Genomic DNA, 16,162 nt, shown 5'->3' on the forward strand with positions numbered 1-16,162 from the left:
ATCTGGGTATTTAGCAGATTGTTTTTATAAACCTATGTTTTATTTAAACCTCATTTAGCTGGGGCATGAATTTTCAAAGGAAAAGGCAAGCTCACTTTTGCTTCTGCTTTGGCTAATTTTGAGGCAATTGTGCTCTCTCCCTGTTGGTCCCTAGGCTGGCCTACTTTAAGGAATAAATTAGAGAATGAGAGTTTTCAATCTTAAGGAACATTGCCTAACATAAGACAATTTTAGATATTAGAACTTCATCTTTATAAAAGCAGTTAATAATTTGGAGACTCCATGATGTGCCAGATATTGTGTTAGTTGTTCCCTATATTTTATCTTATTATTTATTTAAAATAATACTTGCAGGAAAATGGGCCTTTGTGCGTATAAGTAACTTGCCCGTGTTCATACAGCTGATCAGACAGAGCTGGAGTTCAAGTCCAAATTGCCTATCTCGAAGGTCAGTGTTTTCCCCAGGACTGCCTTCTCCTCCTTTCAGTGCTGACTGGTTTCTCTGATGGATTTTTATGGAAGGTGCTTTAACTATAAGAGTCTTGCTGTGTTCTTATTTAATTCCTTTAGTTTTTTAATTTCTTTAATTTATTCTCAAATATTTTCTCTCAGTCCCTGGCTTGTCTTTTTGTGCTGCTGCGTTTCTCAGAGAAGGTCTTACTTTGATGCAGTCTAGTTTGTGTTGAGTATGTGTTGTGTATGGATTGTGCTTTTTTGGTGTTGTATTTAAAAAATCAACGTCTACCTTGAGGTTACAAAAATTTTTCTTCTAAAAATGTTATAATTTTAGAATTTATATTTAGATGTACAATCCAGTGAGTTAATTTCTGTGTATCTTGTGAGGTGTGGAATGAAGTTTTTTGGGGTTTTTTGCATGGGGGTATCTAATTCTTCCAACACCATTTGTTGAAGACTGTCCTACCTCCACTGAATTACCTTTGCAACACACGAGGGGTCTGTTGGTGGACACTCTCTTCTGCTCCAGTGGTCTCTTCACTATTTCTATTCTAATGTCACACTGTCATGTATTACAATGAAAAAGTTGTGAAGTCAGGTAATATAAGTCCTTCAACTTTGTTCTTTTTCAAAATTTTCTTCAATATTTGAGGTTCTTTATCATTTCTTTAGCTTTTAGTTATTCAGGCTTGTGCTTATAAAACAGCATCTAGAAATCTAAACATAACTTAAAATTCAAAGTTACTAAAGAGTAGTATGGAACTTTTTCACAATCTGTCTTCACCAGAAGTGAGGCAGTCTGGGTGCCAGATTCCATTTGGTTAATCAAAAAGTGTTCTGTATACCTTATATGGATTGCCAATTTTCAAAAAACTAGAATATAATAATTTATACTAGAATTGTGTTGGACATGATTTCGGCTTTCATTGATGTTCTTGAGAAGATACTTTGAGCCCTAGAGTATGTTAGTCATTGTGAGCATCGGTTGTCTTGTCCTGGCAAAGTCAAATGACTGATTAAAGGGAGTTTATTTGGTTACATGGCTGCCTGCCATGGTATCTATTTCTACTTTTGACTTGGAGGGTACTTTTTTCCAACATCTGAAGTGTTATAGTTGACAGGGGTATCCATAGCATTTTGGTATCTGTCTCTTCCAATAAAGCATATCCCTGTTCTCTTTAAATTGCTATCTGCTGGAGACAGCAAGGAGTACTATTAATTAAGCTAACTGAGCCCTGATGATAGCCTTTGCAGCCGCTGTGCAACAGGTAGCAAACTACTTGTCTTTTGGGGCTTTCGTTTCTTCATTTGTAAAATGAAAAGTTTGGACTAGTTAACCTTGAGTGGCTCATCCAACTCCCAAAACTCTTTGACTCTTGTAGTGTCTTCATTCACTTAAAAATCACAACCCTTTAAAAAATAATTAAAAATTCTTAGTGGCATAAAAGCACCATGGTATGTCTGAGTGGGAGCTTTTTAAGTTAGAAAATAGTGGTCTTTGATGCATTACAAATTGACCAATACCACTGTGTGACTATTTTTGACTGTGGCCAACTCTGAGCAGTGAAGATGCATTTATGGTTCTGGGCGCTGTGCCATGTTGTTGTCCGGGAACCCCATATGCTGAGAAGCTCTTGAGCTCAGGTCGAGGGAAGGAGGGAGAATGGCTGTAAGCACAGGCTACTCCGAAGGTTCAGAGTACCCCTGAGTTGGCAGGTTAGACTTTCAAATATATCTCCAAAGTACACGGTATAGTATTGAAACCAAGAAGACTTTTAAAAATATTTTTTTTATTTATTTTTAGAGAAAGGGGAAGGAAAGGAGAAAGAGTGGGAGAGAAACATCAATGTGTGGTTGCCTCTCAGATGTCCCCTACTGGGGACCTGGTCTGCAACCCAGGCCAGGTTCCCTGACTGGGAATCAAACTGATGACCCTTTGCTTCACAGGCCCATGCTCAATCCACTGAGCTACACCAGCCAGGGCAGAAGACTTTTTAAAATATCTACATCTTTTCCTATGCCAAGGCATAACAGAGCTACTCTGGTCATATTATATCTGTTCATTGTTATAGTAATATAATGAGATGCTTGGAGAGTATTAAGTTTTCTATGGAATACAGAACATAACTATGAATTAAAATAATAAAAGGAACACTTATTGAGCCTATTTATTAGGCGCTTACTATATGCAAGGTGCTGTGTGAAGAATTTCTTATACATTATATAATCCTCCCACAATAATGAAAACTCAACATTATTGTTTCCTTCTTACAAATGAACAAAATGAAGCACAGAGAGTTCATGTCACTTGCACAAGGTCCCACAATAGTAAGTGGCAAAGCTGGTCATCTGTCTGTGTCTGACTCAAGCACAGAGCTAAAATTCTTAGTGACTACATCAGAAACTAGCTCTCATAACTTAGCCAGCTCATTTGAAGAGTAATTGAATTTGTAGTATGAATTACAGTGATCTAAACCAAGAACACCAAGTACTGACGGGTCACTTTGGCGTAGACTTAATGGAAGAAAAAACTCATGGAAAGTTTCCTGAGAAATTGCTTTGCCTTTTGAGATGAGAACATGAATGGCCTAGGGAGAAAGGTGAGTTCGTGCTGAGGGGACAGCTATAAAGATACAAATGAACAAATCACGTTCAGGGAGCAACCCACAGACTTAGTCATTGCAGGGCAGTAGCCAGAAATAAAACTGATGTCATAAGGGTGAAAATCCAAGAGATTTCACTTTATTACGAGAGGCGCCAGAGAGCTACTCTCAGTTCTTAAGCAAGGAAAGGAACCTAATTAAAACTGTGTTTGATATTTAAATTTATTCTACAACTTATGTAGGATGAATATGAGCTTTAAATGCACCAACGTAGGTCAAGAGAAAATTTCTTAGCAAATCATATTTGATACCCAACAAATTATTTATAAGTGTATAATGTAGCTCACCTCCTCAAGGCCCTGTGGCCTTGATAGTGCAGTGACAATATGTTTAGGCCCCCAAATAAGAGGCATGGAAGCAGATTTTACACTATTTTCAGAAACAAAGGTGACTAGTGCACCACAGTTAAGCCAACAGCATGCTTCCATCATCACCAGTACTGTGCAGTGTGCACAAATGGAGCACATGGATTATAGATTAGAGTCAGGGTTAGGCAAATAGGAAGCTTTCAACAGTATGTATTAACCTGAGTTGAACTGAAGTCCACTTTTAGATAGCAATCGTTGCTCCTGGGTGAGGGCTAATGCATTCAGTGAACTATAGTTGGGTCCATTCAATTATAAATCCACTAATACTAACTTAATATCTGTTTACCTTTTCTGAAGTATTTTCTTTCTCTCCCTTTCTGCCTCTCCAGTTCCAGAGACCTAATGACTTCTCACCCCCTTTTCGCTTCGGGACCGTGCCCAATGGCAGCACAGAGAGGAATATTCGCAATAACTACGCAGAAATGCATGCCTACATGGGGAAGTTCAACCAGAGGGGTGTGGATGACGCATTGCTCTCCTTGAAAACTGGGTAAGAACTGCTTTCAAGCTCAGAGTCTGTCATATGTTTCTCACATTTATTAAATGTACAAAGTTACAGCAAAGAAGGTTTCACTTGCTCTTTGTGGATTTCTAAATTAAATGATTTGGGGTAACAGAAGACCTCTCTGTCACCCACATGGTTATGTCTGAATTTCTTCCTGTACCTCTGATGTGCTTAAGTGTTGGTTTTAAATGTTGATTTATATAATGAGGGAACATAGAAGAAGGGGCAAGTCAAGGAACATGTATAGAGGGGCCACAGGCATGGACAATAGGGTGGGGACTGACTGTGGGAGCCAGGGGTGGCTGGCATAAAGCAGGGAAGAGCAATGGAAAAAATGTGGGACAACTGTAATTGAGCAAAAATAAATTTTAAAAAATATATTGACTTACGCCTTCCTGCTCTTAACCCTAGTCTTACTCAGTTCCCGACATATTCCCTTCTTGCAAAGCACAATACACAGAGGAGGGTATAAGTAAGTTTACAGTTGTAAGCATGCAAAACACAGAGTTTATTCTTGTATTATTTATTTTTTATTGTATTATTTACCACACAGACAACTATAAACCTACTTTTTCCCACCCCTTCATAAAATGAGGTCCTTACACGTGTTTAGGAATTGGAGAGATCTGAGTTCTTTATGTTTCAGTCTCTTGTTCATTTCACACATTCACTCTTAACAGAAGCCTGGGCTGCTGCCACCCCAGCCACTTGTTCCTCGTGTACACAACAGAATGCTGAAACCCTCCTGACCATAGAAATAGCGTGTACCTCTATTGGAACACACACACCTACACTTATCTCACTCTGGACTGTAATGAACTGAAAAATGAAAAATGTTATATAAATCTAACCCATGCTGTTTGTTGTTATCATCGCGGTGGCTACTTTTCATTATTTCTGTTATTATTTTTATTGATTCCTTTTTACTTCCTCTCCGTTACAGACACAGCTTATGAGTTGGCTTTAGGCCCTAGTTACATCCTTGTCATTCCCAGGAGGAGGGAAACAACTCCTCCTTTTGACTTGAAATCACACAAGAATATCCTGGGATTTAGGCTTTAGATCCTGTCTGAGTTTCAACTTGCGCTTTTCTCTGGACCAATTCTCCCCATAGTTTTCTGGACCCTACTGCTTCATGCAAATGGCCCCCTAGATAGTTTTGTACTAAAATTCCTCTACTGGATTTGGTTGGTTTGCTTCTTTCTTGCACAGGAAACTGGATGCCTTCATTTATGACGCAGCAGTGCTAAACTACATGGCAGGCAGAGATGAAGGCTGCAAGCTGGTGACCATTGGCAGTGGGAAGGTCTTTGCTTCCACTGGTTATGGGATTGCCATCCAAAAAGATTCTGGGTGGAAGCGCCAGGTGGACCTTGCTATCCTGCAACTCTTCGGAGATGGTGAGTTAAAAACGGGAAAGTGCCTTCTTGGTCTCTTCTAATGGCCAGTCCAAAACATCAGCCCTCTTCTTTCTCTGTTCTTCTTACCTCTGCATTTCCAGTATTTCTAGAGAAGCATGTCACATTATACTATGAGATTTGAGGGTTAGTATTAGTTTCCTAAGGCCGCCGTAACAAAGTACCACAAACTGAGTGGCTCAAACAACAGAAGTGTATTGTCCTATACAGTTCTGGAGGCCAGAAGTCCAAGATTGGTTCATTGGTTTCTTCTGAAGGTTGCTACGGAAAATCTGTTCAGTGTCTCTTCCTAAGTTATGGTGGGTTGCTGGCAGTCTTTAGAGTTCCTTTGCTGTAGACACGTGACCACATCTCTGCCTTTGAGTTCAGGTGGTCTCTCCCTGTGTGAATGTTTTTCCTTTACATGTATGCATCTGATTTCTCCATTTTTTAAGGACATCAGTTACATCGGATTAGGGGCCCAATCTATTTCAGAATGACCTCATCTTAACTAATTACATCTGCAGTGATCCTAGTTCCAAATAAAGTTCACAATCCATAGTATTGGAGGTTAGGACTTCACCATAAGAATTTGGGGGACACAGTTCAACTCATTACAGGGTTCAAGATGGGATCAAAAATTAAAGTAATTGATTAAGGAGGTATGTTTTGGAATTGCAGGCTATGATCAGTCCTTTAGGGAGTAAGAGAGGCTGATATTAGATGTTCCAAACAATCATCTCACATGGAGCCAAAGTGGACGGCACTTTGGAAAGATCTCTGCTTTTGATGTGCCCAGAGAAAGAGCAGAGAAATCAGCCTGTGGCCATGTACTCATTCTCCCCTCTCTCCCATCTTGCTTTTTTAGCTGGAAGACACCATAAGGTTATTCCCCAGTGCCGTTCTGGCAGCAGACTGAGCAGCCAACGTGCTTTGAGAAAAGCTCTTCTCCCATAACATTAGAGCATGTCTTCTGCATCCCCTTTCACTTTGTTGCCCAAAGTATCTCCTCCTGCTGTTAGCCCCACATAAGTTAATCCAGTTATGGTGGTGGAGCTTGACTCTGCTGGGCCCCACAGGCCATCATCCAAGCAGTTCTCTAAATTACGTCTGCAGAATCTTGCTATTACGGATGAGATAAGAGGCAGAAGAGCACAGCTGGATTTTTCAGACCCCAGGGGAAGTTGGTTGCTCCATTAGTTTGGAAAATCATAGTTTGATCAAAGAAGTGAATTAAAAGTGGTTTGATTAACATTGGAAAGAGGAGGGGTTACAACTAGAGTATTAACTAGACATTTTGGTGTAAGGGCTTCTGTGATTTTCAGTGTAGCTGTCACTTAGAGGCAATGACAGAGCCCATCTCTGAGGAAGAACACAGTAGAGATGATTTGTGTAAGTGACCAGTGCTCTAGTCAGATTATGCAAAGTTCAAATTTTTAAGCAAACCAAAACTATTGGAACATGCAATTTTCTTCACGAAATTTTGCTCATCTAGAATTAGATGCATTCAAGAGCATGTGGTTTCTTTCATGTTATTTCCTCCAGGTTTTCTACCTTGTAAGTCCTAGTACCCAGTGAAGTGGATAAAAGTCGTTGAAACCTGACGTGAACTGAGTCCATCAAAACTCCCTTAAGTAGTGTTAAAAGGAGGCAGGACTGAATTCGTGGTCACATTTAAATCAGGCTTACTCCCCTTTGCTCTTAATGTTTATAGTTTCCTCTGCAAGAAAAGACCAGTAAGTCTGAGGGTCCCTAAGGAATCAGCGAATCTCTCTGCTGATCGCTTTCTCTCCTACCTTCACCCAATGGGTTTTGGTTTCTTTATTTTTTTTTCTTTTTTTAAATATGTATTTTATTGATTATACCATTACAGTTGTTCTATTCCCCGCCTTCATTCCCCTCCACCCACATACTCCCTCTCCCACCATTCTTCCCCCCTTAGTTTATAACCACGTGTCTCAAGTTCTTTAGATTCTGTATTTCCCCTACTATTCTTGCCCTCCCCCCATCTATTTTCTACCTACTGTCTATGCTATTTTCTGTGCCTTCTCCCCACTTCTCCTCCTCCCACTCCCCTGTTGCTAACCCTCCATGTGTTCTTCATTTCTATGGTTCCACTTCTGATCTAGCTGTCCTCATTCCCCTCCACCCACATACTCCCTCTCCCACCATTCTTCCCCCCTTAGTTTATAACCACGTGTCTCAAGTTCTTTAGATTCTGTATTTCCCCTACTATTCTTGCCCTCCCCCCATCTATTTTCTACCTACTGTCTATGCTATTTTCTGTGCCTTCTCCCCACTTCTCCTCCTCCCACTCCCCTGTTGCTAACCCTCCATGTGTTCTTCATTTCTATGGTTCCACTTCTGATCTAGCTGTCCTCTTGGTTTGCTTTTGTTTTACGCGTGGTTGTTAATAACTGTGAGTTTGCTGTCCTTTCACTGTTCATATTTTTCATCTTCTTTTTCTTATATAAGTCCCTTTAGCATTTCATATAATAAGGGCTTGGTAATGATGGACTCCTTGAACTTGACCTTGTCTGAGAAGCACTTTATCTGTCCTTCTGTTCTAAATGAAAGCTTTGCTGGATAAAGCAATCTTGGATGTAGGTCTTTGGATTTCATGACTTGGAATACTTCTTTCCAGCCCCTTCTTGCCTGTAAGGTCTCTTTTGAGAAATCAGCTGACAGTCTGATGGGTACTCCTTTGTAGGTGACTGTCCCCTTATCTCTTACTGCTTCTAGGATTCTCTTCTTCATTTTAATCTTCGTTAATGTAATTATGATGTGCCTTGGTGTGTTCCTTCTTGGGTCCAACTTCTTTGGGACTCTCTGAGCTTCCTGGATTTCCTGGAAGTCTATTTCCTTTGCCAGACTGGGGAAGTTCTCCTTTATTATTTGTTCAAATAAGTTTTCCACTCGTGGCTGTTTCTTTCCCCCTTCTGGTACCCCTATAATCCAGATGTTGGAACATTTAAAGATGTCCTGGAGGTTCCTAAGCCTCTCCTCATTTTTTTGAATTCTCATGTCTTCATTCCTTTCTGGTGGGATGTTTCGTTCTTCCGTCTGGTCCATTCCATTGATTTGAGTCCCAGTTTCCTTTCCATCACTATTGGTTTCCTGTGCATCTCCCTTCATTTCAATTAGTTTAGCCTTCATATGTTCCTCTAATTTGTGACTATAATCAACCAGTTCTGTGAGCATCCCGATAAACAGTGTCTTGAACTGCGCATCTGAGAGGCTGGCAATCTCTTGGTCACTTAGTTATGGGCTCTGGGGCTTTCAGTTCTTCTTGAGCCATCTTTTGGGCTGTTCTTGCCTGTTATGTATGAGGATCGGAGCCCTAGGTGTTCACCAGAGCAGGGCAACTAAGTCGCTGGGTTGTGATGCTGTATGTGGGGGTGGGGCCAAAGAGGAGCAGTTACAGTCTCGTCTGCTGCCTCTCACTGCCGCCGCCACCACAGGTGCCACAGCTGCCCTCGCATTTCGTCCCACTGCACGTGAGTGTGCCACCGCCGTCAGCCCTCCACCACTGGGTTCGCCCTCTGGGGCCAGCGCAGTCCGTCTCAATGTGCTCGAATGTGTGACTGAGGTCAGTCTGCCCCACACCCTGACTGTGTCTAGGCTACTTGCAAGCCTAGGTCGGGGGATCTTTCCTACCCCACCCTGCTCCACTGCTGGCTCTGCCCCTCTTACCGTATGGGTTGAACGGTTCATTGTTGTCGGACTTCCATATAATTCAATTTTCTGTTCTTTGGCTGTGTCTTTGTTCTCCAAATCTTTGTTGTATTCAAACTTGGTTGTGGGAGAAGGCACAGTGTTTCCACCTATGCCTCCATCTTGGCGGAAGTCTCCTGGTTTCTTTAAAAGCAGTTTTTTTAAGAGCAGTTTTCTGAATCACTTGTTTGATGGTGTTATTTTTCACTGTCTACAAAATGAAGTGCAGAGTGCTTAGTCTGATGCTCAAGCCCTCAGCAATGCTGCTTCAACCTTTTCTATTCAGCTTCCTTTGCCTATTTGTATTCTCTTTGAACTGTTCTGCCCTTGCCTAAATAAGCCTTCTGTTTTCCGACCTTCTTCCCATTGATCATGATATTTCTGCTGCCTGGAGTGCCTTTTCATACAATATAAATTAAAACTCACCCATTCACCATGTCCACCTCCAAGTCTTATCTCTCTCATGAATGCTTACCCGCCATCCAACCCATGAAGTTACTCTCACTAATTTGAACTCTTGTTACTTGTTTATAGCTTATCATATTGAGTATTTATATACTAACTTACACTGGATAAGTAAGTATAAGGAACTGAGAACTGGAGAACAGAGTTAATGTCTCATATCTTTGTATGGTCTGCAGTACCATAATCAAGTTCTCAATAAATACTTGTTGAATATATTGAAGAATATACATAATGTTATTAATAAAATTACCGTTAACGTTCTCATTAATTTTCTTTCTGTATATCTCCCTGTCTCTTTCTCTTTCCTGTTTTTCTCTCTCTTCCCCAATACCCCTTTTTCCCCTTGTCTTTACTCCTCGTCTCTTTCCTCTCTTTACCTATTCTTTGCCCCATTTCCAGGGGAGATGGAGGAGTTAGAAGCTCTCTGGCTCACTGGCATTTGCCACAATGAGAAGAATGAGGTCATGAGCAGCCAGTTGGACATCGATAACATGGCAGGCGTCTTCTACATGTTGGGGGCAGCCATGGCTCTCAGCCTCATCACCTTCATCTGCGAACACCTTTTCTATTGGCAATTCCGGCATTGCTTTATGGGTGTCTGCTCCGGCAAGCCTGGCATGGTCTTCTCCATCAGCAGAGTAAGTAGCTGATTTAGAGGCCTACAGCCTGTAAAAGGCAGCTTAGTCCAGTACTGTGCAACAGGAAGAAACCTAGGAGGGCACTAACTCCAGCCTGGGCTGCTAAAGCAAGAAACCACATCGTGTTTCCCCACAGGGTTGCATGATTTAATTTCAAGGGGCTCAAAAAACAGGTGATGCTATTTTTTTCCCTTCAAGAAATGGCTTTCTATGTGGGGTTTGGGCATTTGATTATCAATAAGAACTGGCACGTCTATCAAAATTTAAAAATTGGCCTTTTAACAAGTGCCTTTCATCACCATTGGTTAATTCTGTATAGGCTGTAATAATTATTGAATCCTTTTTTAAAAAAAATGTATTTCTATTTAAATAGAGAAATACAATGTGTCCTCTCTTGTTCTAACACACAAAGGTATACTATCGTTTCATCGTTCCCCTCTATGTTTGAACTATGCGTGAGTTATAGTGAGTTAAATAACTTAACAGAACCTTCAAAAATAAGTCCTGACCCATAGGAGAGTTACATTACAGAAACTTCCTTAATTGGAGCAAAGTATAACTCTGAAGTTGTTCTTTATTTAGGCTTCTTCTACATTTCTAGTCCAAACTGAGAATTTAGGACAGTTTTGAATATGAACAGAAGGTCACAAGGAAGAGTAAAAAAAAATGAGATAGAATGAGGGATTCTTTTCATTTTGTTAATGAGGTTATGAGACTCATTCATGAAAGGCAAACTCAAAAGTCCTTTTAGAATAGAGATTTGGATTTCTGATATGACCAACTTTGGCTCAAATGGAGTTACATAAGAAAATGGATTTTTCGTCAAAATGGTCCACCTTTTGATCATTTTTCTGTAGTATATTGGTGATAGAGAGCAATTTCCTCTCCAGCTGTTAGTTGACTCAGGCTGTTCAGTAACATGGGAGCAGGAGGATGGTATTCACTGTCCCAAAGTCATGTTGTTTTGTTGTGTGGCCCTTCTCTTAAGGTCCTAGGTAGGGTGATGGCAGAAACAATGGGAGCTGGTGACCGGTAATAGAAATCCCATTAATAGCCCTTCCATTTAGTCACTGCCTCTGTCCAGGAACAATGCTTGGCATTTTCTCCTGGTCATAATTAAGAAAGGGCTAGAAAGGAGACCTGAGGAAGAAAACAGAATAACCCTAGCTTGAAAGGCTACCTCGCCGCTGTCCTCTGGGACAGTAGGCTCAGCTCATCACCTAAACCTTGCTTCTACACTATTTAGCTGCCATTTTCCTTCCTCCTCTCTCCTCTCATCCCCATCCAGGGACAACTTCCCTTTTCATATTAATCCTTTTATTCTCAAGACACAATTCAAACAACCTCCTCTTCAAATACTTCCCCTTGCCAGGGAGAAAAGTTCCAAATTTGTCCACTTTTGAAGGCAGGGAGCAAGATACTAGCAGGAGGTTGGCTTGACTTTCAACCCAAACCCAACCCATTCCCTCTCCTGGGTGCTGTTCATTAAGGCCCTGTACACAGGGAGTTTTCCATCAATACTAATTTGCTGAGAGATTGATTATTTATGATAAGATTGAGTGAGAAGGTATAAGAAGAAAACCAGGAGCTAGAGAGAATGCAAGAAGGAAATGATTTATTCCCATTAGCACTAGATATCTGTCCCAATTCTTTGCTCCTACAGTGTGGGGCACAGCAGGAGAAAAATCCATCTTTGACCCTAGGGCTTTCCAATTCTTTGTGAGTTTTGGTTCGTGCTTGGCTCAAGAAGAGAATTGCTCAGCTGTTATTTGATTATTGAAATTCTAAAAGCTGCTCAAAAAATTGTCAGGAGCTGGAAAAGAGTGGCAATTGCGAGTGGCTAAGCTCCCCTGTGCTTTACTGCAAACCAAGAGTGGCCAGACAGGGCAGAACACTCTCAACATCTGTGGAGCATTGCTGCTGATTTTCAGGAGGCTGACAGTATTTTTGCTATTGGCTGATGCTGGTACCATGGCATCATCTTTAACGTGGCAAAACCTGGGCACAGAAAGGAGAATCAGTGTGCTTCAGTGAAGGAGTCAAGGCAGCAGTGTCATGTCTTGTGATTATATCCTATTTGCTCCAGTCACTTGGCATAGTCATGCCTCCTCTCAGATAGCCAGGCAACAACCTTAGCTCTTAGTATGAGACTTCTACATGCAAGGGGATAAATCATGCAAGCGTCTAGCCACATCTTATGATGAGTATATTAGACCCTCTTTCATCTTTTTTCCTGACTTCTCTCATCATCAGATAGATAATTAGTAGCAGGGATGGGGGGCTTCTGTACAGTCGCCTCTTAGCCTCACTGGCAACCTAACCCGCCCCATCCTGTCCTTCAGGGCATCTACAGCTGCATCCACGGCGTGGCCATTGAGGAGCGCCAGTCGGTGATGAATTCCCCCACTGCGACCATGAACAACACGCACTCCAACATCCTGCGCCTGCTCCGCACCGCCAAGAACATGGCGAACCTGTCCGGGGTGAACGGCTCCCCGCAGAGCGCCCTGGACTTCATCCGCCGCGAGTCCTCCGTCTACGACATCTCCGAGCACCGCCGCAGCTTCACGCACTCCGACTGCAAGTCCTACAACAACCCTCCCTGCGAGGAGAACCTCTTCAGCGACTACATCAGCGAGGTGGAGAGGACCTTCGGGAACCTGCAGCTGAAGGACAGCAACGTGTACCAGGACCACTACCACCACCACCACCGGCCGCACAGCATCGGCAGCACCAGCTCCATCGACGGGCTCTACGACTGCGACAACCCGCCCTTCACCACCCAGCCCCGGGCCGTGAGCAAGAAGCCGCTGGACATTGGCCTCCCGGCCTCCAAACACAGCCAGCTCAGTGACCTGTATGGCAAGTTCTCCTTCAAGAGCGACCGCTACGGCGGCCACGACGACCTGATCCGCTCCGACGTGTCCGACATCTCCACCCACACGGTCACCTACGGGAACATCGAGGGCAACGCGGCCAAGCGGCGGAAGCAGCAGTACAAGGACAGCCTGAAGAAGCGGCCGGCCTCGGCCAAGTCCCGGCGGGAGTTCGACGAGATCGAGCTGGCCTACCGCCGCCGGCCGCCGCGCTCCCCGGACCACAAGCGCTACTTCAGGGACAAGGAGGGGCTGCGGGACTTCTACCTGGACCAGTTCCGCCCCAAGGAGAACTCGCCGCAGTGGGAGCACGTGGACCTGACCGACATCTACAAGGAGCGGAGCGAAGACTTCAAGCGCGACTCCGTCAGCGGAGGGGGGCCCTGCACCAACAGGTCCCACCTCAAGCACCCGACGGGCGACAAACACGGCGTGGTCGGCGGCGTCCCCGCACCTTGGGAGAAGAACCTGACCAACGTGGAGTGGGACGACCGCTCCGGGGGCAACTTCTGCCGGAGCTGCCCCTCCAAGCTGCACAACTACTCCTCGGCGGTGGCGGGGCAGAACTCAGGTCGGCAGGCGTGCATCCGGTGCGAGGCCTGCAAGAAAGCAGGGAACCTGTACGACATCAGCGAGGACAACTCCCTGCAGGAGCTGGACCAGCCGACTGCCCCCTTGGCGGTGACGTCGAACGCCTCCACCGCCAAGTATCCCCAGAGCCCAACCAACTCCAAGGCCCAGAAGAAGAACCGGAACAAACTCCGCCGGCAGCACTCCTACGACACCTTCGTGGACCTGCAGAAAGAAGAAGCCGCCTTGGCCCCGCGCAGCGTGAGCCTGAAAGACAAGGGCCGGTTCGTGGATGGGAGTCCCTACGCCCACATGTTTGAGATGCCAGCTGGTGAGAGCACCTTTGCCAACAACAAGTCCTCAGTGCCCACTGCCGGACACCACCACCACAACAACCCCGGCAGCGGCTACATGCTCAGCAAGTCGCTCTACCCTGACCGGGTCACGCAGAACCCTTTCATCCCCACTTTTGGGGACGACCAGTGCTTGCTCCATGGCAGCAAATCCTACTTCTTCAGGCAGCCCTCGGTGGCAGGGGCGCCGAAAGCCAGGCCAGACTTCCGTGCCCTTGTCACCAACAAGCCAGTGGTCTCGGCCCTTCACGGGGCTGTGCCAGGCCGTTTCCAGAAAGACATCTGTATAGGGAACCAGTCCAACCCCTGTGTGCCTAACAACAAAAACCCCAGGGCTTTCAATGGCTCCAGCAATGGTCATGTGTATGAGAAACTTTCTAGTATCGAGTCTGATGTCTGAATGAGGGAAGAGAGGTTAAGGTGGGTATGGGAGGGTAGGGCTGTGGGCGTGTGGTGCGCATGTCACGGAGGGTGACGGGGGTGAACTTGGTTCCCATTTGCTCCTTTCTTGTTGTTTTAATTTATTTATGGGATCCTGGAGTTCGGATTCTTTCGGAGGGCATCCCTGGTGACCAGCATTATCTCGCCTCCCTTTCCAGTTCGCTCCTCCTTCCCCCATCTGTGTCATTCCTGTTCCCACGAGAGGACACAGTGGGCCTGCTCAGCATGGGAGGCCAAAATGGAAAAAGGAAGTGGCTGCTTGTGAGCCTTCTCCTAGCATGGAAGGACTCTGTCACCCACTTTGAGTGAAGCAAGGCGAAGCAAAAGGAGGCCACGTGAGCGCAGGGCAGCTGTTCCCAAACCGATCTTTGTGTTTAGGTGAGACAGCAAAGGCATTCAAATAAGACCATGTAGCACACTTGCCTGTGAATGAAGAGAGGCTTTTGCTAAATCCTTGGTGCTTCGATGGCATCTGTCTAAGGATCATGTGCCAAGCAGAGGTGGGGGAAGCCATGTGTGTTAGTATACAAGCCAAAAAATGCTTGCTTCTATTCCATGAGACTCATTAATGGTGAACAAAAGGTCATTGGTGGGTGATGAAAAGTATATCATAGCAGTCTTTCATGGTGCCGTAGAGGCAAGAGAGGATGGACTGCATGTGTATGTATGTCCAAATACACTTGCACACATGTAAGCAATTCATGTGTGCAGGCAGGGGCCTACAAATGTAGAGAAAGCAATCCTGTTTCTTTCAATATCCCTCAGCAATATGCTTTTTTTGGCTTATATACAAACAGAGATGGTCATGCGTTACCTAAAATTTTGGCTGTCTCATCCCTTCATCCTTCCTGAATGAGAAGAAGGGAAGTTCTTGACAGAGAAGGTTCTGTGGTCTAGACAGAAAGGTGATAAGCACTCCTGCAAGAGCAAGACACAAAAGTAATGTCTCCCGCTACCAATACTTTCAACTGATTTTGAACAAGATCTTTCCAGGAAGGCTAAAGGGAAATGGAAGTAACCATGATTCTTTTGCCCACACCTGAGAGCAAAAGATTCTAGAAAGCTCTCTTGAGCTTTAGACCCTCAGCTGGTCAAGGTTTGGGGAGGAGCTGAGTGGCTTTGAAAAACAGGGGAGTAGTTTGTGGTAGGGTAAGTGAGAGAGGGGGATGTTTTCAACGCTTTGATCCCTTCTTACTTAACCTGGAGATAGGAGAGCAGGCTTGTTCCCCCCAAATCGATCAGAACTGACAGGGAACAGACAGGTAAGAGGAATGAGCTTGCACATGAGTACGGCTCTGAGACATGGAGGGAAGGAAAGAGATTTGGACGTAGGGAGGGAAAATGGGAGGGCACGTTGGGTCTGGCTCCCAGAGATCGTGACATTGAGTCAGTGTGAACACTCTCGGTAGAAGCCTTTCCTGCAGCGTCTCCTTTCCCTCCCAGAGCGTGCCAGTCAAGAATAAAGTACATATGGAAAAACTCCAGGAATGAGGGTACTGGCAGATGTGATGCCCCTTTCACTAAAAGTTGGAAGCTTGAGAAACGAAATGAGTGTTTGTCACTGCCAGTCCTGAAACTTGGGGCAGGGGTCTTGTATGGGTCAGATCCGCTGTCCTGCCACCCTCCCCTCACACAGGTGGCAGCCAGACAGCCCCGGGTCCATTTGGAAGCTTGACTGCAGGATCTCCATGTTGCACACAGGACACATAAACCAGA

General features: G+C 44.4%; 1 protein-coding gene across 1 annotated transcript in view; it reads left to right on the forward strand.

The window, feature by feature from the left end:
- GRIN2B (glutamate ionotropic receptor NMDA type subunit 2B) overlaps positions 1 to 15,838 on the forward strand; it is a 282,849-nt gene extending 267,011 nt beyond the window's left edge. The window contains exons 9-12 of the mRNA XM_037033961.1: positions 3,817 to 3,977; positions 5,205 to 5,392; positions 9,968 to 10,206; positions 12,549 to 15,838. Coding sequence (XP_036889856.1) covers positions 3,817 to 3,977; positions 5,205 to 5,392; positions 9,968 to 10,206; positions 12,549 to 14,405 — 2,445 coding nt within the window. The 3' untranslated portion in view covers positions 14,406 to 15,838. The remainder of the gene's footprint in view (positions 1 to 3,816; positions 3,978 to 5,204; positions 5,393 to 9,967; positions 10,207 to 12,548) is intronic.
- Positions 15,839 to 16,162: the final 324 nt, after the last annotated feature.

The sequence above is a fragment of the Sturnira hondurensis genome, unplaced genomic scaffold (assembly GCF_014824575.4).
Source record: "Sturnira hondurensis isolate 20B ecotype Veracruz unplaced genomic scaffold, ASM1482457v3 Scaffold0021795, whole genome shotgun sequence".
Lineage (NCBI taxonomy): Eukaryota > Metazoa > Chordata > Mammalia > Chiroptera > Phyllostomidae > Sturnira > Sturnira hondurensis.